Source organism: Mastigoproctus giganteus, chromosome 10 (genome assembly GCF_048544385.1).
Source record: "Mastigoproctus giganteus isolate SK-2022 chromosome 10, ASM4854438v1, whole genome shotgun sequence".
Taxonomy (NCBI): domain Eukaryota; kingdom Metazoa; phylum Arthropoda; class Arachnida; order Uropygi; family Thelyphonidae; genus Mastigoproctus; species Mastigoproctus giganteus.
Window position 1 is genome coordinate 222,734,852 of NC_143584.1, and position 24,624 is coordinate 222,759,475.

General features: G+C 36.2%; 1 protein-coding gene across 1 annotated transcript in view; it reads left to right on the plus strand.

Moving 5' to 3' along the window:
* The window catches only part of dbe (KRR1 small subunit processome component homolog dbe), a 48,262-nt gene that overhangs the window by 8,988 nt on the left and 14,650 nt on the right, over positions 1-24,624 (plus strand). The window contains exons 4-8 of the mRNA XM_090383293.1: positions 996-1,121; positions 7,439-7,522; positions 7,698-7,754; positions 14,231-14,401; positions 19,046-19,123. Coding sequence (XP_090239419.1) covers positions 996-1,121; positions 7,439-7,522; positions 7,698-7,754; positions 14,231-14,401; positions 19,046-19,123 — 516 coding nt within the window. The remainder of the gene's footprint in view (positions 1-995; positions 1,122-7,438; positions 7,523-7,697; positions 7,755-14,230; positions 14,402-19,045; positions 19,124-24,624) is intronic.

Sequence of the window (24,624 nt, forward strand, 5' to 3'; positions counted from 1 at the left end):
TTTTTTATTTTATTATTGCAGTCGAGTATTAGTAACCTCTACATTAACTTTTTATACACTTTTAGATATGTACATGGCTATTTTTGACTCTCCATCTGTAATCAGTTGGGTATCCTGTTATGTGACATCTGAAATGTCTGATCACTTAATGGTAAACTAAAAGTAATAATAGAATTAACTGTGAAAATTTTCATAACATTACAAGGTTGGCAAATATGTTAGTAAATTGGCAGTGCTATAGACTACACTGGACTCCCCCACTCCAAAAAAAAAAGTATCATTTAGAGGAAAGGGAAAGAAATTTAATGTATTTCTTGATTATGGCATTATGGTATAATATTTGGTATTAGCACATTCTATGGCTGTATTCCAGTTATTCCTAAAATATGTTATTATTAGTAGTGGCAAATGTTGCAGGAAAACAAGGTTATGCAGCATTGGCAAAAATATCCATATCACTGTCCATCCCTTCTAATAGTTTGTCTAGTTCTTCCTTGAATTTATTCGAACTGCCCACTTCCACAACACTAGGAATTTTTTTTTCCAACAGTCAAATGCCCATTGGCTGAAAGCAAATTTTCATACAATGCTCCTTCAACCATCCTTCCTCATTTTGAATTTATTCTCCTTCATGTGTGTGTAGTCTGAGCTAGTGGAGGTTACCATCAGTATTTAGCTTACTTAATCATTTCAAAAAAATATTTTTACATTTAAGGTATATTTTTCTTTGTAGGCCAAAATATTTGCTTTTAATAATTTTTTACATTATTTCTTATTTTTTTATTGCGGAAATAATTTACAAAAGCTTTTTTGTAAAAAATAAATAAAGCCAATCAATTTTTTTTTTTTTTTTCACTCTTTATACATTGGCATTATCCATGTAGTTCAACCTGACAAGAGCCACATTAAAATTTGTTGACTGCTGATATAAATTTGATATATAAATAAGTTATCTTAGCTTGCAGTTTTAACTAGTACGTTTTTGTTCTTTGTAGGCTATTAAAATCCTAAATGATGATATAGGTTGTGATATTATTAAAATAGGAACACTTGTTAGAAAGAAAGAGCGTTTTATTAAACGGCGACACCGTCTTGTTGGTCCTAATGGAGCTACCCTGAAAGTATGTATTAATGTAATATCTATCTGATTTAAGAAAATTATTAAATAAATTCTTAATATCAAAGTATTAGTTGACTACAATCTGTATTTGAATCTGTGCAACTTTAGTTCTTTTTTAAACATTCTGATTTGTGTAGTTTTATTTTGTATATTCTTTTTCATAATGTGAAATAATTTCAAGTTGTTCTGTTTTATTATGAAAGTTTTTCTGAATTCAGAAGTCAGTTTATAGTGAAATGATCAGTTTTAATATTTATATAATATTCTTTTGATATTTTCAGCTTAAAAGAGACTTCAAGCATATTGCAAATATAATGAAAATTGACTGGATAAAAATCCTTTGTTATTTCTAAACTGAAAGGCAAACTGATTCATTCAGTAATTGCAAACTTAACTGAATGAATAAATGTTCTTGTGTTTGACTGAGTGTCTCATGTCATTAGATTAAAACACCTCCACATGCACCTTGGTATATTATATGTGATGATCGTATCCCAAATGGGGAATTTTTGTCCTTCATAAGATTTACATTTCTCTTATAGTAGTTTTGCCACCATTATCAGCTCTTTAGAGGTGATATTTTCTGTTAGTTGTTATATATAATGAGAGTAAGAGTGTTATAGGCCTAATGACTGTGATGAGTATAACAAACAGCTGTTCTGAGAAATAGAGTGGACAAGTAAATCAAAGTCCTATAATGGGAGATTTTAACTTTACAGATATTGACTGGAATTTGTGGATTGTTCACTCACATACTAGCAAGACTTTTGTAGATATGTTTTCTACAACAGCGTATTAAACAGTAAACAAGAGGAAGCAATACCCTTGATATGATTATCAGCAGTGATTTTTCATGCATTAAGAATATGCAGGAAAAAAGATCCACTAGGTGTCAGTGATCACAGAGTGCTGATTAGCATTAGCAAAGGCGCTTATATAGCATCAGCCAAAAAAAAAAAAAAAAAAACCATTATTTCACCCATCCACTTGCTCCAAATGTTTGTCAAGTTCTGCCTTGAATCAATTTAAGCTATCAACTTCTCCAGATGAAAGTTTGTTACAGCAATAAACCACCCGCTGGCTAAAGGCAAACTTCCACACATCTATCCTATAACCATCTTTCCTCAATTTGAATTTATGCCCTCTCAGGCAATTATTCTGAGCAAGAGGAAGAATCCCATCAGCATTGAGCATGCTCAAACCATTCAAGACTTTATACACCTCAATCAGATCACCTCGCAGGTGCCTAGTCTCCAGACACTGTAATTTGCAAAACTTAAGCCCTTCTTCATAAGAGCAACCCTTTGTTCCATTCACTAATCTTGTTGCCCTTCTCTGTACTCATTCCAACAGCTCTACATCCTTCTTAAAATGAGGCCTCCAGACATGTATACAGTATTCAAGGTGTGGCCTGACCATTGCCTTATACAAGGGGATAATCACCTCCTTATATCTTCTAGAAAAATTCCTGTATATCATTGACAAGACACCATGAGCTACTCTTGCAGACCATCTGCACTGCTCAGAAAACTTCATATCTGCCTGCACAATTACCCCCAGGTCCTTTTCATTCTCTACCACTGTCAGTGTGGTACCACAGAGTTGATATGTTACTCTGGGATTACTGCTTCCCATATGTAGTACTTTACATTTGTCAATGTTAAACTTCATTTGCCACCTCACAGCCCATGTACTCAACTTTTCTAGATCCTGTTGCAGCAGTGTACTGTCATTAGTGTCATTAACAACCCTGCCAACATTTGTATCATCTGAAAACTTGGACATTAAGCCTGATATAACATCATCAATATCAGAAACTCCACTATAACATTAGTCCACGAAGAGCAGTCTCCATTGATTACCACTCTCTGTCTTCTTCCACTCAACCATCCCTTTATCCATAGCAGCAATTTGTCTCTAATGCCACACTGCCCCAATTTGTGCAGCAGTATCCAAAGGCTTTTCTAAGATCCAAATATGTGATATCAAAGTTATTCTTTGTATCCTGTTCCTTTGTGGACTACATAGTATCCAAACATAGTAGTCAGGCAAGACTTCCCCTTAACAAACCTATGCTGTGTCGGAGCTATAATTGAAGTCTTGTCTAGATGATCCTGCAATGCTTCTTTAACCAGTGCCTCCATTAATTTCCCTGGAACAGAAGTTAAACTAACAGGTCTGTAATTACCTGTGTCTCCCTTTTATCCTCCTTTGTGGATTGGGGTCACATTTGCACATCTCCAGTCCATGGGTAGCTCCCCTGAGTCCAGGAAAACTTTCATAATTATGGTTAAGGGTTTGCTTACTTCCTTTTCCGCCTCCTTTAATATAACTGGGTAGATTCCATCCATCCCAGGTGCCTTTCTTGTGTTTATCTTCAACTATTTCTCCTCCACTTTACACTCAATTATTACAAGATTATCTAGCTTACTGCCAGAGTTGAATACATCTCTGACATTACTCTCCCTGAATAACTCCTCATGTGTGAATATCGATGCAAAATATTCATTTAGTTTGTTAGCTACCTGAGCAGGATCATCAACAGTTGAACCATCGATATCAAGTGGACCAATCTGATTCATCCCCTTCCTTCTAGAGTTTACATAAGTAAAGAACTCTTTGCTGTTTTTCTTTGCATCCTTTGCCAAAGATTTCTTGTAATCTGCCTTTGCCTGCCTAACCTCCTTTGTAACTTGGTTACAGACCAGCTTATATCTATCATAGGCTTGTGTCATGTGTAAATTTATATGTATCCCATGCATTTTTCTTCTCTGTCACATGTCTAATTAGTTGATCTGACATCCATTTAGGCCTAATTCTTGAACAATATTTCTTTGTTGGTATGAAAAGCCTAGTAGCTTGGTTTGAGCCCGTCACCACCAAATACGGAAGATGTGGAAAGGTCAGGGAATGACCACCGCATATCCTGGAGCAATATGGCCTTAGTTGCTAATGCTCCTAAAAACCAAATAACAAACAAACAACCTAGTAGCTTCCAAGATTTATTTTTTGAATGCTTCCCATTTTGAATTTGCTGTTGGTAACATCATCAGTTATTTTCACCATATAGAATTTAAATACTGTCTCAGACCTCCATAGTCACCTTTAAGAAAGCGAAAACCCTTCCCTTTACCCCTGATGGTAGTTACCTCTTTGAGTAAATCCCACTTCAGCACACTGTGATCACTGCCACCTAGTGGTTCCTTTATCTGCAGATTCTTGATGCATGAAGAATCACTACTGATAATCAGATCAAGAGTATTACTCCCTCTTGTTGCCTCCCGAACATGCTGCTGTAGAAAAACAATCATCCAATAAATCCACAAAAGCTTTGCTAGTGTTGTGAGTGACCAACCCACAAATTCCAGTCAATGTTTGGGAAATTAAAATCCCCCATTATAAGACACTCTGATTTACTGGCCCACTCTATTTCTCTGTACAGTTCCTTATTATACTCATCAGAGTCATTAGGCCTATAACACACTCCTACTCTCAATTTTGATCTACAGTGGTCTCATGCAGTTTTTATATTCTGTGCAGTGGGACCAGCTGATAATGTTACCAAGAGCAAATTCTAAATAGAAAGCATTCAGGGCAGTAAATGTAGAAGCTAATAGGCTTTTCATACAAACTAAGAAAAACTGTTCAGGGTTTAGGCCTAAATGGATGTCAGATGAACTAATGAGATTCATGGCAAAGAAGAAAACTGCATGGAATGCATATAAATTATCAGGTGGCATAGAAGCCTATGGTAAATATCAACTAGTCTACGATCAACTCACAAAGGAGATTAGGCAGGCAAAGGCAGATTACAATAAATCTGGCAAAGAATGCAAAAAAAAAAAAAAAAAAAAAAAGCAGCAAAGACTTCATTACTTGTGTTAACAGTAGAAGAAGGGATTGAATCACAGTGGTACACTTGATATTGATGGTTTACTTGTTTATGATCCTGCTTAGGTTGCTGAAATAAGTATTTTGCATCTATATTCACACATGAGAATACTTTAGGGAAGGGAATGCCAGAGATTTAACAAACTAACAGGGAGCTAAATGATATTGTGATAAGTTTTTATGTTGAAGCTTAACATAAAAAAGTGCCTGGAGTAGATGGGATCTATCCATTTATATTAAGGGAGGCAGCAAAGGAAGTAAGCAAACCCTTAGCCATAATTATGAGATCATCTTTGGATTCAGGGGAGAGATCCCCATGGATTGGAGATGTGTAAATGTATCCCAAATTCACAATGGAGGATCAAAAGGTGACATGAGTAATTACCTGTTAGCTTAGCTTCTTTTCCAGGGAAATTAATGGAATCACTGGTTATTCAATTTCAATTTCAACAATTACAACATGGATTTGTTAAGGAATGATCTTTCTGATCAATCTGATTGGATACTATGATGCAGTAACAAAGGAACTGGCTGCGAAAAATAATTTTTATCTCATATACTTGGATTGAGGTGTATAAAGCTTGAATGGTTTGAGCATGTTCAATGGTGATGGGATTCTTCCCCTTGCTCAGAATAATCACCTGAGAGGGCATAAATTCAAATTGAGGAAAGACAGTTGTAGATTAGATGTGCGGAAGTTTGCCTTTAGCCAGCGGGTGGTTGATTGCTGGAACAAACTTTTGTCTGTCGTAGAAGTTGGTAGCTTAAATAGATTCAAGGCAGAACTAGACAGACTCATTTGGAGGGAGTGGATGGGTGAAATGAGAAGGGTGTGTGTGGTTTTTTTGGCTGATGCTATATAAGCTTGCTTTCTTGCATCATGTGCCTTTGCTAATTTCAGTTAAGCTTTTGATACTGTTGCACATAAAAGACTGCTGTACAATTGGAGCAGTGTGGCATTAAGGGCAAGTTACTGCTGTGGAGATATGGGAGTGGGAGAAGACAGCATGGTATTAATGGGCACTGCTCTTCATGGACTAATATTATTAGTGGAGGCCCAGGGTTCAGTGCAGGACCCATGTATTTTTCTGTATTTATTAATGATATTGATGAAGAGCAGTGTCAGGCTTAATGTCTAAGTCTGCAGATGATACAGAAGATAACAAGGTGATTAATGATAATAATCAAAATAAGCTACTGCAACAAGATCTAGAAAAATTAGGCTGATGGGCTGAGAAATGCAGTTGAAATTTAATATTGACAAATGCAAGGTACTGCATATGGGTAGTAGTAATCTAGATTAATGCACCAGCTGTGTAGTACTACACTAAAGTTAGTTTGAAATGAAAAAGACCTGGGGTAACTATGCCCTCATATACGAAGTTCTCTGAGCAGTGCAGACAGGCAGCCACAACAGCTCATGGCATTTGCCAATGGTATACAAGGAATTTTGCTTGCAGGAATAAGGAGGTGATTATTCCATTGTACAAGGAAATTGTTAGGCTGTATCTTGAGTACTGCATATGGGTCTGGAGGCCTCATTTTAGGAAGGATGTAAATCTGCTGGAACAGGTGCACAGAAGTGCACAAGATTGATGTGAGTGGAACAAAAGGGTGGCCTTACTAAGAAAGGCTTCAATTCTGTAAATTGCAGTGGAGACTAGGCTCCTGTGAGGAGATCTGATTGAGGTGTTTAATGCCTTTAATGGATTGAACAAGCTCAGTGCTGATGGGATTCTTTCTCTTTCTTGGAGGCATAAATTCAAATTGAGGAAGTATGGTTGCCAGGATGCAGAAGTTAGCCTTCAGCCAATAGGCAGGTGATTGTTGGTACAAACTTCCATCAGTTGTTGTGGAAGTGGGATAGTTTGGATAAATTCAAGGAAGTACTAGTCAAACATTTTCGAGGGAATGGAAAGTGATGTGAGAGAGCTTTTTTTTTAAGCTGATACTTTATAAGCTTGCTTTCTTGCATCATTTGCCATTACTAATGTATCAAATTCAACATAAAAAAAAATAGAACGACAAGTTGTCCTTGAGTTTGCCTTTATCACGAAAAGAAAGAATAGGCCTATTTTCACAGATCAGCATAAATTTAGTATGTTGATTTTCACTTTCCTAAATCTTACCCACCATTTTTTTTCTTACTCAAAACATTCCTCTAATTATGCTTTGAATAATTAAATTCTTACCCAACAAATGGATTAATAAATTATGAGAATAAACATCACTCTGCATTTATTAGATTATTCACAATTGCTTGTACTGCAAATCAGCCTTTGGTATTTTTATTTTTTTTTGTAAACACAAGATTTTAGCATTTCTTTTATTCAAAAATGAATTTTTTAATGTATACATTCATTATGCATTAAAGAAATCATTAAATAAAGAAGTTTAAAATATTAAACTACTGGTGTAATTTTGTAGGCTATTGAATTGCTGACCAACTGTTATGTAATGGTTCAGGGGTATACTGTAGCAGCATTGGGACCATATAAAGGGCTGCAACATGTAAGTTATAGAAAATTAATTTTTCTTTGCTAAAACTAATAAACAACTATTTTTTTTTGTCAATAAGTAATAAAATACCTGTAAGAGTAAGAACTAAATACAGTTTGTATTATTTAGGAACTGTTTAGAAATGTCATTTAAAATAAGTTTTTTTTTTTTTTTTATTTGAAAATAGGTAAGAAGAATTGTGGAAGAGACCATGAAGAATATTCATCCCATATATAATATAAAGGTAGGTTGCTGTTGTACAGAAATAATGTATTCTACAATGAAAGTGCTAGATGCAGACTGCATGCAGTTCTCAGATTTGCTTTGAAGCTTGTAGCCTTGTTTCTTTGAATCTTCTATTTTGGATAAAGCATCTTCTCCAGAGGCTGTTCATAATGTTGTGTTTCTGAAACTCTTTTATACTGTTTGAAACAAAACTTGATGGAAACTCTTTGTTCTTTTGAATTGCTATTTTAAAAAAATTTAAGATCGTGTTGCATGTCTTCATAGGATAGCTTCATATACAATCCAGAATAACGTTACTCTATGGTATTATAGTGATTTGTCTGCTTGTTTGTAGAGGTGTGGATTCAAATATTAATGCAAATTAGTATGAATTGCGATGATAAAGTAGTTTCATTACTTCTAGATTAGCATACAATTTATTTTTAATGAAGGCCCTCTGGTCTAACCTACATTTCAGAATATCCATTTACTCTTTGTGATTATTGGCATCCCAAATTAACTATACATGCACATATCCACCTTTTAAGTCATACAGATTCATTGCGTTCTAATTTTTTTAAAACCCATTTGGCCTTTTCCTCACCTTTTCACTATTTTTGGAGAAGATTCCTAGTTATCTGTTTTATCTTCATAGTTATTAGGGCTTGAATAAAGAACAGTGTAATGTTAACTATTGATGGACTTAAAACTGTGGCATGGCAGTGAGTATTCTATTTACTGTAAGGAATGGTGTGTGTCCAGATGACAAAGTTAAAATGTATTCACTTTTACTTTCTGTATTGGATGTTTATTAAGGGTTTCATAGTTACGGTTCTTTCTGTAGATCTTAGATTGGGAAAGATTCTTTGTGGAACTATTCTTGGTATTCATTACTATGTGGAAATCCTAGAAAGTATTGGCAACATTTGGAGGCAGCGCACTGTAGTTCAAGATGTGCGTTTTTTGTTAAAACAATATCAGAGTTCGTGCTGCTCAGCACGGTATATTTTCACAGAAAGTGCCCATCCTATTCTGCCTTGAATATTTCCACTCTCTCTCTCCGTGTATTTTCACAGCTAAACATTTGGTCCATTTGTATCTCAAGCAACGATGTAACTTAGCATCTCCTTTATATTATTACTATTACACTGGACAGAGAATAGAAGGAAGCAAACTTTTCTGCATCAGCCAGGGAACAAAAATAGTAATACTAAATAAAATTCCTGAGACATGATACAAGGAGGCAAACTTCTTCTGCATCAGCTCTGGGGGGGGGGGGTGAATAATAAATAAAATTCTCCAGCCATTTGCATTCCCTGTGCCAGGAAGGGGCCATTTGGTTTCACTTGAAATATTGCAAAACTCTGCGACCATTTTAGAAATTAATTTATTCCACCTATCTATAGGCGCCTCCGTAGCCAGGTGGGAAGGAGCAACAGTGCGTAGCACACGCTTCTTGATTAGACCGGGGTTCGAGCCCGTCACCACCAAATACGGAAAGGTCAGGGAATGACCACCGCATATTCCCGGAGCAATATGGCCTTAGTTGCTAATGCTCCTAAAAACCAAAACAACAAACAACAACAACAACCACCTATCTATAACACTGATTGAAGGTAAGCTTCGTGGGACCCTGCTTTCTGTTGCTCCTCTAAGATTGTATAATTGTGTCCTCCCCTTGTTATTGTGTTGTATATCAGTGAGAAGATAGTTCCCTTAATCTTTTACTAACTCCCTTCAAAGCCTTATACACCTTAAACAGATCCCTCCCCCCAGTTGGCAAATTTTTGCAGACTAACAATGTTTGGTGCCCCTTACCAGTCTCTTCACCCTTTTGAACCCTCTGTAGAAATTCTTTTTTTAGATTTGGCCTCCAATCCTGAATACATTATTTCAATAGTATTACTTGTCATTATACTGTATTGAAACAGTACATTGTATTTTAGCCCATGTGACCAAAACTGACTAAATAATGAGCTTGACCAGTTCATTTATTTAAAGTCGCTCCTGGTTACATAAACTAAAATTATCATCTTAGCCATATATTTTGAGGGGGAGGGGAAAAGTATTTTTCCTAGTTGTATTTTATTCTTATGCTACTAGTTTTTCTCTCTGCACTTTTTCCACCTTTTTTTTTTTTTTTTTTCCTTTTTCCTTTTTTTTTTTGCTTGATAAACCAAATGTACTTTCCAGTTTCATTTGCAATTTTTCTTTTGAATGAAGAACTATCACTTTTATTGAACTTTACTACCCCCTCCCCTTCCAATATTGCTTTTGTGGTATTGCCCTTAGTGCTCTACAGCCTCATGTTTATAAAATATTGTTTGTATTGCCTAAGTGAAACTGTCTTCATATTCATTATTTTCATTAGTATATAAAGTCATTTATTAATTGGCTTTTGAGCTAAAAATATTTGTCTTGTGACATTTATTTTGTAAATAATACTGACAAAATCATGCAAAAATAAGCAAACTTATGTAGCACCTTACTGTTTAATCAATGTCACCTTCATTTACCTCTTTCTTTTAAGTATTTGTCTGTTCTCTTTTTAAATTTGGACAAACTTCAACCTTTACAAGAGTGGATAGGAGTTTTTCAGTAAGCAATGATTCTTTTTTCAGGACCATATCTTTATTCAAGATGTGGCCTAATCATCCTTTGTCTCTACTGGCAAAGTTTTTGTATATCATTGACAGAACCCTGTGAGCTTGTTGCATTCTTTGAAGACCATCATATCAAGCCTCATAATTAGACTTTGTAACAATTCTATCTCCTCTTCTTATCTGGTTAATAGCCACTGCTGCTAATGCACCATAAAAATTTTAAACCTAAACCTAATCTCTCATCTGGCATTGAAAGATGTCCGATATTGCTTTCAACATTGTCAAGAACAACACATTAAAGAGTAAGAGTCTGCTAGATACCAGGGCACTTGTATTCTTAGAAATGAAAAAATAGACTACGCAGCTAAATGAACTGACCATTTGTCTCAGTCTTCCTGTCCAGTTCCCTATCATATAATCAGGTGTTGTTCTCCCCCTCCCCCCACTGCTAAATGCCTGCTTTCCTGCCTACAACAGAACAACACTTCCAAACATTACACTTTCACAAACCTACACTACACACAGCCAGCCTGTGCTCAGCCCAGTACAGAAGACTCAGTGGTGTATGGGGACTGCCACACTAAAACTCAGACACATTTGACATTTGTCCAGTTCCTTACATAGATTTTTAAGAGCAGAATTCAAAAGCATGCAATCTTGAATAAGTATAGATATGGAGAGAACAGGCTGGTAACAAACTCTGCCAAATTAAACTTACTGAACCACAAATTTGAATTTCTAGCTCTGCTGAAGTATATCAGAGGAAGTTGTATTGGCATGTTTGTGCATTGGCCACGCATATCTTGTCCGTCTCTATTTACTTTTGGGCAAAAGTCCTGAGTACATTTCAAACGTTTTAGTCTTTCGAATTTACAAGGCCTTCCAAAACTGTAATGTTGTCTAAGAAATATAGATAATTTTTGCAGAACTTTTTCTTTATTAGACAGATAAAACTTTATTCCTGAATTTAATTGCCATTGACATGTTGCTGATAATCCAATTTTCAAGAGAATCGCAAAGTCTGATATACGCCTTATCTGCCTTTGAGTTATTAAACTGCTATTATCATGGTAACAACAATATAACAACTGTATTGTAACTCCCAAATCCTGTTCAATAATACTTAAAAAGTGGTACATTACTGTAGTAGTAGTAGTAGTAGTAGTGGCACTTGATGCAAGAAAGCAAGTGTAGGAGCTTATGCAGCATCAGCCAAAAAAAAAAAAAAAAAAAAATCACACCATACCCTCCAATTGCCTGTCCAGTTCCTCCTTAAATTTATTTAACCTATCAACTTCCACAACGACAGATGGAAGTACTGTAGGAGTACTTCTACTCAAATGTGCAATACCTTGTATTTTCCAAGGTTGCTATTTTTTAAGCTCATCAAAATAATTTAATTGGGTCTTGTTGAAGTAGTATATACTAATTACTGTCATTAATTATCTTTTTATCATCAAACTCAGACATTAAACTTGAAATATCATCAGTATCATTAATTAATATTAGAAAGACTATGGTCTAAACCTTATGGAACCCCAGCTCATGACATTAGTTCATGAAAAGCAATGCCTGTTTATAACTGTTCTGTCTCCTACCACTTATCCATAGTAGTAACTTACATCCAATGCCATATTGCTTAGATATGAAACTGTATCAGAGGCTTTACTGAGATTTAAATAAACATTGTTAAAATTATTATTCTCTGCATCCAGAACTTTTGTGATTAATCAGCTAACCAACCTGATTAGCTATTATTAAACCTAATAATAGCTAATCAGGTTGGTTTGACAATGCCTTCATTATTCAATTCAGGAAAGCTAAAGGTTTGAAGACCCCTTTAACTGCTTCTTTCATTATAATTGTATAGATTTTGTTAGCTTCTGGTACCTTATTTGCTTTAATTATAATTTTGTTACTAGTGCCTTTTCAGTTGTCATAAAATCATTAAACTCTGAGTATTAGGCCACTACTATCCACAAATTTACAAACTTCACATGTAAATGTAAATGCAAGATATTTATTTAGCTTATTGGCAACCATTTTTGGATCATCAGTTCTGTTATACATATCAAGTGGGCCAATATGCTTCTTTTTCTAACATATGCAAAGAACTCTTTGCAGTTCTCATAATCTGCCTTAGCATGCCTACTTCCCTAAGGAACTTTATTGTAGCAATTTATATTTACTATAGAATTCAGAGTCCCCTGATAACTAATAATCATCCCATGCATCCTTCTTCTTTGCCAAATTTATAAATAACTACAATATCAGGTGCATTTGCGTATATGCTAAATGCCTATTGTCTTCACCATGTAAGAGAGAGAGACTCCCAGTGGACAGATTTTAATGGAATTTTATATTTGAGCTTGTATTTTTAAAACAAAACCAAATTTCATTAAAATTAGACAAACAGAAATCCAGCAATTGTTATTTCTTTTTTTACACACAGTTTGTGTGGCAAAAAAGAAATCCATAGATTAAATATAATTTTAATGCAGTGTTGTTAGCTTTAGACAGCCCATGCACACGTTACATGTATTGTTATGTAAGACTTGTGAAAGGATACATGTATACAGAGAAAAAAAAGAGATTTAAAAAAAAAAAAATACAGAGTGAGAATAATGAATATTATACAGTTGTAATTAAGATAAACGGCTAAGTTTAGAGAACATAAAACTATACAGTTTTATTAAGTGTTCTGTAAATATGAACAAGTTAGTGCAAAGCATCATTTTAGTTCGTAGTAAATCACCAAGGTAGGTAAAATGGCATCATTTTTGTTACATCTTGTATTGTGAATGCCTTCACAACAAGTTGCCTCTTATTGCGCTACTTTGAATAAGCAGTGCTTCCCCAGTAGAGAAGACTGATGTTACTTATTCTCAGTGGATATATAACCACATAACTGTTATGAGCTTCATAACTGGATTTTCATTCATTGTATCATTGGGGTACCTACCCGCCCACTGATAACAGGCCAATGGGTTTCAAAACAGTGACGTCTAGGTGGTGATATCCACCTAGAATAAGTAACGTCAGTCTTCTCTACTGGGGAAGCATTGCTTATTTTAAGTAGTGCAGTAACAGCAGGCAACTCATTGTGAAGACATTCACAATGTGAGATGTAACAAAACTGATGCCATTTTACCTAACTTGTTTGTGTAGTAAATTTCCCTTAGTCTGAGGCTTTCAACTCTAAACCCTTTTTAGTGTTCTATAAAGTTATTATCTTAGTAATTGATTGATAAGGAGATAACTATATTTACTTTTCATTTCTATTAGTCACAAAAAATGAAAAAAAATTATTTAAGAATAAAAATCGAACTTGCCTGAAATGTAATGTGCTGCGTATATTTACTAACTTGTATTAATATTTTGTTGGATGCCCTGTTTATAATTCCATGAATAAGTGCTTACCTAAGACACTGAGTTTTGTTATGTTTTGCCAAAATTATGATTATCAACAGCTGTTTGTATACCCAGGTATAAATTCTGAAATTCTTGTTTAAAATCCAAATACAGCTGCATAAATGTGATGAGTTATAAATTGAATAAAATTTAGAATGAAAATGTGTGTTTGTATGTCTCAGGTTCTTCCAACCTGATTCTCTCATCCTGTAAGGTAGAATAACTTTCTTTTTCATATGATTTTTCACCATTTATTTTAGATAGAATTTAATTTATTTAAAAAAAATTTTTTTTTTTTAGGATAGTATGATGCTTTGAAATATTTATGCTTAATATTATTCAGTATAATACATCTGAAAAGATTATAAAAAGGTTTCATGTAGTGAATTTAATATTAAACAATGAAATTATTTTTCATGAATGTTATGTGTGAAGTGGGTAGTTGCTTTATTGTAAATATATTTTTATCACTTGCTTATAGGCACTCATGATTAAAAGAGAGCTAGCAAAAAACCCTGAATTAAAAAACCAGAATTGGCAACCATATCTGCCAAACTACCACTCTAAAAATATTAGCAAGAGAAAGCAGCCAAGGAAGAAAAATATAAAGAAAGAGTATACTCCTTTCCCTCCCCCACAACTAGAAAGAAAGGTTAGTTATCACAAATTTGTTATACTAATATGATTCAAATAAAATCACTTAGTAAGAAACACCTTTAAAAATGCATATTGAGCAAATAAATTATATATTTACTTAGAATATAGGCTATATTAAGATTATGGTTTACCGAAAGTTCTGTAGTTAAAAGACATTAATAAGAATGCGAACCTAAAATTGCAGAACTTAACTCCTGACCGTTATGTTGCTAATGAATTAAAAGGAAATTAACTATTAAACTGAAATTGCATTGAGAGAAGTGACTAAACTCTATGCTCGTCATGTAATATGCTTAAAATCAAACCTAGAGCTTGAATGGGAGCTTTTGTAGTCATTATAGGTTGGTTCATTATGGCACTGAGTGAAGAAGAAAGATATTAAAGATATTATAGGAAGAAGCTCAATTTTATGCGGGAACTTTGTTTCTCAAGTTTCATGTTGGTGAAAGAGTTACTACCCTTTTGTTTTGCATTAAGAATAGAATATTGTGTATTTTTTTTGAACTGTTCTGTTACAAGAGATTTGATGGTTAATTTATAATTGGAAATGAGTTTAGCAAGAATTATTACAGAATAAATTTTGGGTTGGTTGTTTGAGGAGTGATTATGGCAGCTGAGGTCTGTGGTGTGACAATGTGTTAGTAGACTTGCTTGGTGATAATACGCTCTTAGTGTTGGATATATTTGAAGTGCCATATTTGACTATAGTACTCCTGATGTAGCATGCATTACATCCTTTTTGGCAATGAATTAGATATATAATGTTGTTTGTGTCTGAAATATCGTATTTGTGAGTGTTTTTGTAATTATTGAAAAGGGTGTGTTAACTTTATTATTAACTTTATTCTTTAATACTAAAGAAAGGTCTATGCTTAAGAATACATTCTTGAGTTGCCTAGCTAATTAGTTATAATATGGGAGAATGATTATTTTATTTGTGGTAAACTATTTTTTCGTTAGTTTATTACCAAGTCTGTTTTTAACTTCCTATATGGTGTTTTGAATAAGACTATGTGGATCTTTCCTTCTAAGGAAGGTTTTTGTTAGGTGTTCTAGCTGTTTTTAGGTCATTCTCATAATGACAATATTTTATTGCATTGTGGAATTGATTGAATAAAAATGATTTTTTTAAACTGTATGGGTGATGCAAGTAGATGACTTTCATCAACCGGTGAAATACCACCACTTTGCTTATTGGAGGCTTGAAGTGGTGAAACCCATGTTTAGTCTCTAGAGCAAAGTTTCCGGCACCCCCCTCCCCCCATACTTCTCCTTCAACCCATGCACGGTACTAAGTACTATAGGTTTTGATACCTTTCGTGTTTGGGGTTTTCATAAAAAAAAAAAAAAAAAAAAAAAAAATAGAAATGTAGACACTGTCCTGTATGGTTTTTTTTTTTTTTTTTTTTCCCCCTGTAATACAAGTATTCAAGTGGTTGTTGTCTTTTATTACCCTTAAATTTAAAGAGTTTATGTCATGTTCATTCTAGTGAGTATTTTAATCTGTGGTGAACATTGTTAAATTTCAATGGAGTATAAACAGTTTGTTTAATAGAAATGGTAAGCATGTCATCTGCATAATGGGTAAAAAGTTTAATGGTGGGGAGAAAAGCATCAAGAATGCTATCTTCTATAAAAGCTAGGTAAAATTCTGAGAGTGGAACTGAAACGCCTAAGCCCATTGGAAGTCATATACCTTTTTGTGAATGTCTGTATTGAATTAATGTATAGGGGAACTACGTAAAACTAAGCTCATACATGACAATAACTTAGAACAGCACACCACGCTCTCCACCAACAACATTATCACACTTATATCCCTACTTATTCAAGCTAGACATTTTAGATTCAATACAGACATATACAAACAAGTATATGGGCTTCCAGTGGGCTTAGGGGTTTCAGCTCCACTCTCACAAATTTACCTAGCTTTTATAAGAAGATAGCATTCTTGATGCTTTGCCCCCACTGTTAAACTTTTTACCTGTTATGCCGACAACATACTTGTCATTTCTAAAAAACAAACTGTCGATACTCTGTTTGCAGAATTCCAAACCATTCATCACAGACTAAAATACACACTAGAACTGAAACATAACAGCAGCATAAACTTAAGTTTAAGGATCATAAAAGATAACAACCATGCAGGACAGTTTCTACATTTCTATCTGCATCTCCCATAGTGTAAAAAAAATGCTTTATTTACTCAATTCCACAATGCAATAAAATATTGTCATCGTGAGAATAACCTACAAAAAGAGCTAGGACACCTTCCTTAGAAGGAACTATCCGCATAATAAAAGTAATAGTATTCGCCATGTAGTGCAAGGAAGCCACAGGCTTTTGCTGCACTGGCAAAAAAAACCCCACCAAATAGATAAGAAAATACAATTTATATGCTTCCCTCCTCATACAAGTAACTCATCCAGTTGACCTTTGAATTGTTCCAACTGTCAGCCTCAACTACCTGCGAGGGCAACTTGTTCCAGCAATCAATGACTTTCTGACTAAAAGAAAACTTCCTACAGTCTAATCTAAACCTCAATCCCTGTAATTTGAATTTATGGCCCCTAGTTCTGGAATTCTTTATAACAGTGAAAATTCCACTGTCGTTCATTTTACTAAACTTCAATCAGGTCAGCTCTGTAACCCACATAATCAAAGTCTTTCCTCTTATGGTTGTCCTTTTGCCAATCTCACTATTCGAGTTGTTCATCTTTGGACCCTTTCAAGAAGCTCATTGTTTTTTTTGTTTTTTTTTTTTAGAGATGTGATCTCATACTTGAACACAGTATTTCAAATGTGGTCTTATAATTGACTTATACAGTGGGATTATGACCTCCCTATCTCTACTGGATAACATTCGATAAATCATTAATAGGATGCCAGGAACGCCTTATTGATAGGGCTTTCCTGACTGCCTGTTTACACTGTTCAGAAAACTTCATATCTGAACATATCATAACTCCCAGATCCCTTTTTTCCTCTACTGTTTTTAATTCAGCTCTACCAAGCACATAATTTATTTTGCTGCATTAAAACTTAGCTACCACTTTTCTGACGATTCCTGATACCTTTTCAAGTCATCCTGAAGGTGCGCTGCTTGGCACTGATCATTAATGACTCTACCAATCTTTACGTCATCTGCAACTTTTGGCATCAAGCTGTCTATCCCTTCATCTGTGTCATATGTGAAAATGAGAAACAACAGTGATCCAAGAACCAATCCTTGTGGGACTCGCGAAGAATATCCATTAATTACCCCGCTGCAGGGCAGATCCTCTGCGATCTGCCCTGCAGCCACCCAGCAATCCATCTTAGAATCTTACCAGTAATCCAAACCTGTTGAAGCTTATACAGTAACCTCTCATGAGGGGCTGAGTCAAATGCTTTGCTAAAATCCAAATAAGCTATGTTGAAATTGTTCCTTCACCCAGCTCATAAATAATTGAAGTGTCAAAATATCCTACTACGGTAGTTAAACATGATTTTCCCCCAAAAAACCACATTGTGTATATTTCAGAATGCTATATCTATCTAAATGTCCCTGGATTGCACTCTTAATCATTGCCTCTAAGATTTTTCCTACTGCTGAAGTCAGGCTAACTGGTCTGTAGTTACCAACTTCACTCTTAGAACTGCCTTTATGTATTGGCGATGCATTGGCACTTTTTCAATCCAAAGGAAACTCCTCTGAGTCCAAAGAGGTCCTCATAATTAACATCAATGGTTCAGTACACTCCCTGGTGGTGGCCCTCAAAACACTACAAGGTATATGCATCAACTCTGGGAGCCTTACTTGTCTTTATGCTCAAAAGTTTTTCTAATAAACATTCATCTGTTATAACAAAATCACTAATTTCATGTGGCTCAGCCTCACTTGCACAGCCTCTTCTCAGCAAGAAGGGTCTTTTGTCAGCAAAGACTGATGCAAAGTACCTACTCAGTTCATCCGCAACCTCAGTTTGGTTATCTAAGAATTTCCCACACCAAGTGCACAAGGGTCTGATCTGATTAGCTTTCTTCTTTGTTGTATTCATATACATGAAAAATTTCTTGTCCCCATTGTTTGCTCTCTTAGCCAATGCTTTCTCATACACAGCCTTACCCTTCCTAACCTTATTTGTGATACTATTAGAGAACGACTTGTATCTGTCGTAGGCTTCGATACTTTTCATCGCTCTGTAACTATCCCATGCTATCTTTTTCTGACTTATTTGATCTTTTATCTGCTCTATTTCAAAATAACAAAAAAGTAGGGAAAATGATAGTGATGGGAAAATGATAGTGATATCACAAAAATCGGTGTGGAAATCATGGTTGTGAAATATGCCGAGCCCTGATTATGATGAACCACATAATGTATAAATAAATAATAAATGTCAGATTAATTGTTCTCAGGATAAGTGCTTTGAGCACTGCTAAATATCAAGTTTTTATTTGGTAAATGTCTAAGTGCTTATATGACATATAGATTCAAGATAATGAAATAAATATGTCATAAAAGAATCGCAAATCAGTAGTTTGAGGCTAGAATATAAATATAAATAGGAATGTGAATAAGGTAAATTTAGTGCAGTTGCATTGTTTATATTCCTGTCCTTTTTAGCATTAATCTATTTGGTAATATTTTTATTAGGTGGACAAAGAATTGGAAACTGGAGAATATTTCTTAAAGGAAAATGAAAGAATGGCACTAAAGATGGAGAAAAAGAAGGTATGTATTTAATATTTTGAAAGAAATTTGGAGATATTTCAATTACTGTTTTAAACATATTTGACCATTTTTTAAAAATAATAATAAAAAAAAAACTTGTTACTAGATTTTTCACCTGCTGAAGAGTTACCATCCAGCAGTCACTTTTTGGCAGTGGAAAAAAATGTGAAAAATTAGGGTTTTTTTTTTTTTTTTTTTGCAGGTTCAGAAACAGACTGCTTTGACTCATTTAATTATTCTAATTCCAGTACTGTTAAATAGTATTTATTTCTTGTTTACATCTTATCAAGAAACTACTGTGTATCACAAAAAAAAAAATAGAATAAAATAAAACTTTTTTTTTCCCATTTACTGTACATAATTATATTTTTATGTTGGTTCCAAAACATTGAATGTTAGTTTTCTTTATATGAAAAACAAGGAGGGTTGATCAAAAAAAAATAGTATTGAAAATAAGTCTATGAAAACTAAGATATGATATTTTTAGCTAGAAAGGTTAAGTTCTTTCAGTACGCACACACTTAATTACACAACCATTTCTGCCATTGCTGAAACCACCTTCCCCGGAGCGATATGGCCTTAGTTGCTAATGCTCCTAAAAACCAAATAATAACAATAGCTAGAAGCACCACTAACTCAGTTTTAAAACTAAAAGCTGCTTCATTGCATTTTGTTTATATTTAGTGCCTTTCATTTTGTTTTGAAATTTTATTGAATTAAATCGGAATCATGACTCAGACCAGAGCAGCAAAGCAAAAGGCTCAAGCTAATGGGAGTGCTGTGGTTCAGGGGAGAACTGAGGGGGGGCAGTTGCCCTCTGAATCACAGTCTTTTAAAATGCACTGTTTGCTTGATGTTTGCGGAGCAGTCGGGTACGGGACATGATACTGCCAAGGGGGATGTCTTTGTGTGTGCACGATGTAAGGAGTGCAAGGAAATCAGGCGGCAACTCAGCGTTGTTATGGGCCTTTATGAGAGCTTGAAGGACAGGGTGGATGCCCTCGAAGGAAATAAATTGAGGGGCCCATCAAGCTCTCAGCCGCCCACATCAACGCCAGAGCTTGCACTTGGTCATCAGGCAACACAGAGGCAGCCCCCTAGGCAGAATGCGCTGGTCCCACAGGAACTAGTAGTTGTTGGTGACTCTGTTGTCAGGGAAGTGGGGAACATGCTTTGTAAAAAGGATAGGTGGAATAGGACCTGGGTATGTCTGCCAGGGGCAAAGGTTGATGACGTTGTAGAGCGGATATCATCTTTTAAGGGCACAAAAGGTGATATAGTTGTACACGTTGGCACTAATGATATTAAGAGTAGGAGACCGGCGGAATTACTTAGCAAGTACAGGTCACTGTTGAAAAAAAGCCATGAATTAGGGTTGAATTTGAAAGTGTCTGCAATTCTGCCCAGATACGATAGGAGGGAGTATATGATGAGAGCCTTGTCGATCAATTCGGCCCTGGAAAGATTGTGCAAGGCTCAAGGGGTAGAATTTTTTTCAGCCTGGACAGTACTTGTTAACAGGAGAGATTGCTTCTACAGGGATGGGATACACTTAAATAGAAAGGGTGCAAGAATTTTTGCTGATGCTGTCGAGGCAGAGTTAGGTGGGTCGGAAAACTGCTAGTTGGGGGGGGGATACAAGGACTAATAGATTAACAGTAGCCACTGGCAGAGGTGGAAGTGATTCTTGCACTGCTTCTATTGAAATGAGCAGAAGCCTGAAAAACAAGATGCAGGATATTTCAGAGACTGCTGGGAGTCATTGCGGTACAAGTAAACACATGGGTTGTGTTAGGGTAGCCAAGAATAGAAACAGGTGCATGTATAGCTGCGTGTACACCAATGCTAGGAGTTTGGTAAATAAATTTGATGAATTTGAGGTATTGCTCAAAACATCAAAGGCAGATATTGGGATATCAGAGACGTGGTGTCACACAGATATAAGGAATGCGGAACTGGAATTTGGGGAATACAATGTGTATAGAAAGGATAGACAGGACAGGGGGGGAGGAGGGGTTATGCTATTAGTTAAGAAATACATAAAGTCCAAGGAAGTGAAGCCAGTCGACATCGATGGACAGGGCAGTGTCGAGTCAGTTTGGTGTGACATAAGCATAGGGAAATCAAAGTTGAGAGTAGGAGTGTGCTATTGGCCTAATGACTCTGATGAGTATAATAAGATATTGTACAGGGAAATAGAGTGGGCCAGTAAATCAGAGAGTCTTATAATGGGGGATTTTAATTTCCCAGATATTGACTGGAATTTGTAGGTTGGTCACTCGCACACTAGCAAGGCTTTTGTGGATTTATTGGATGATTGTTTTCTACATCAGCATGTTCGTGAGGCAACAAGAGGGAGCAATACTCTTGATCTGATTATCAGTAATGATTCTTCATGCATTAAGAATCTGCAGATAAATGAACCACTAGGTGGCAGTGATCACAGTGTGTTGAAGTGGGATTTACTCAAAGAGGTAACTACCATCAGAGGTATTAGCATTAGCATTAGCAGAGGCATTTGATGCAAGAAAGCAAGCTTATGCAGCATCAGCCAAAAAAAAAAAAAAAAAAAAAAACCCACTTCCACTTCACCCCTCTGTTCGTTCAAAATACCTGTCCAGCTGAGCCTTAAACTTATTTAGGCTATCAACCTCCACCACAAGGGATGGCAGTCTGTTCCACCAACCAACCACCCGCTGGCTAAAGGCAAATTTCCGCACGTCTATCCTACATCTGTCTTTCCTCAATTTGAATTTATGCCCTCTCAGGTGATTTTTCTGAGCTAGAGGAAGAATCCCATCAGCATTGAGCATGCTTAAACCATTCAAGGCTTTATACACCTCTATCAGATCACCTCGCTGGGGAGCCGACCGGGCTAGCCGAGTGGGTAAAGTACCTGCCCGGCAACCCAAAGGTCGCGGGTTCGATTCCCGCCTCGGGCTTGGATCAAAGTACTGCAAAAACCTTGGGAGGTGCAATATGGCCACAGAAGCCGATGCGCCAACAACTACCAAATCAAAAAAAAACCTCGCTGGTGCCTAGTCTCCAGACACTGTAATTTGCAAAACTTAAGCCTTTCTTCGTAAGAGCACCCCTTTGTTCCATTCACTAATCTTGTTGCTCTTCTCTGTACTCGTTCCAGCAGCTCTACATCCTTCATGAAATGAGGCCTCCAGACCTGTATACAGTACTCTAGGTGTGGCCTGACCATTGCCTTGTACAATGGAATAATCACCTCCTTATCCCTGCTGGAAAAATTCCTGTATATCATTGACAATACTCCATGAGCTACTCTTGCCGCCCGTCTGCACTGCTCAGAGAACTTCATATCTGCCTGCACAATCACCCCCAAGTCCCTTTCATTCTCTACCACTGTCAGTGTAGTACCACAGAGTTGATACGTTGCTCTGGGGTTGCTGTTTCCCATGTGTGGTACTTTACATTTGTCAATGTTAAACTTCATTTGCCACCTCTCAGCCCATCTGCTCAACCTTTCCAGATCCTGTTGCAGCATTGTAGTGTCAGTAGTGTCCTTGACAACCCTGCCAACCTTTGTATCATCTGCAAACTTGGACATTAATTAAACTTGGACAAACTTGATATACCATCATCAATATCATTTATAAATACAGAAAACAATAATGGACCCAACACTGAGCCCTGAGGGACTCCACTAATAACATTAGTCCACGATGAGCAGTGTCCATTGATTACCACTCTCTGTCTTCTCCCACTCAACCACCCCTTTATCCATAGCAGCAATTTGCCTCCAATGTCACACTGCTCCAATTTGTGTAGCAGTCTTCCATGTGCAACAGTATCAAAAGCCTTTCTAAGATCCAAGTATATAATATCAAAGTTATTCCCTGCATCCAGTTCTTTTGTGACTGCATCATAGTATCCAATCAAGTTGGTCAGGCAAGACTTCCCCTTAACAAAACCATGCTGTGTCTGAGCTATAACTGAAGTCTTGTCTAAATGATCCTGCAGTGCTTCTTTAACCAGTGCCTCCATTAATTTTCCTGGAACAGAAGTTAAGCTCACAGGTCTATAGTTACTTGTGTCAGCCTTTGATCCTCCTTTGTGAATTGGGGTCACATTTGCACATTTCCAGTCTATGGGTACCTCCCCTGAGTCCAAGGAAGCTCTCATAATTATGGCTAAGGGTTTGCTTACTTCCTTTGCTGCCTCCTTTAATATAACTGGATAGATCCCATCCACCCCGGGTGCCTTTCTTGTGTTTATCTTCAACAGTTTCTCCTCCACTTTACTCCCAGTTATTTCAAGATTCTGTAGCTTACTGCTAGAGTTGAATACACCTCTGGGATTCCCCTTGCTGAATAACTCCTCATGTGTGAATGTCGATGCAAAATATTCATTTAGTTTGTTAGCTACCTGAGCAGGATCATCAACAGTTGACCCATCAATATCAAGTGGACCAATCTGATTCATCCCCTTCCTTCTAGAGTTTACATAAGTAAAGAACTCTTTGCTGTTTTTCTTTGCATCCCTTGCCAAGGATTTCTCGTAATCTGCCTTCGCCTGCCTAACCTCCTTTGTAACTTGGTTGCATATCAACTTGTATCTATCATAGGCTTCTGTGTCATGTGTTAATTTGTAAGTATCCCATGCATTTTTCTTCTCTGCCATATGCTTCATTAGTTCATCTGACATCCATTTTGGCCTAAACCTTGAACAATATTTCTTAGTTGGTATGTTGTTGTTGTTGTTGTTGTTGCTCTGGAGGTTTAATGGCACATCAGCTGCTAAGGCTATAATGTGCCAAGTTGGTATGTAAAGCCTAGTAGCTTCCAAGATACGTTCTTTGAATGCTTCCCATTTTGAATTTGCTGTTGGTAACATCATCAGTTGGTCCCACTGTATAGAATTTAAATACTGTCTCAGTCCATCGTAGTCGCCTTTACGGAAGCAATAACCCTTCCCTTTACCCCTGATGGTAGTTACCTCTTTGAGTAAATCCCACTTCAGCACACTGTGATCACTGCCACCTAGTGGTTCATTTATCTGCAGATTCTTAATGCATGAAGAATCACTGCTGATAATCAAATCAAGAGTATTACTCCCTCTAGTTGCCTCCTGAACATGCTGATGTAGAAAACAATCATCCAATAAATCCACAAAAGCCCTGCTAGTGTGTGAGTAACCAGCCCCCAAATTCCAGTCAATATCTGGGAAATTAAAATCTCCCATTATAAGACTCTCTGATTTACTGGCCCACTCTATTTCCCTGTACAGTTCCTTATTATACTCATCAGAGTCATTAGGCCTATAGCACACTCCTACTCTCAATTTTGATCTCCCAATGCTTATGTCACACCAAACTGACTCGACACTGCACTGTCCAGCGATGTCGACTGGCTTCACTTCCTTGGTTTTTATGTGTTTCTTAACTAATAGCATAACCCCTCCCCCCTTCGTATCCTGTCTATCCTTTCTGTAGACGTTGTACTCCCCAAAATGCAGTTCTGCATCCCTTATAT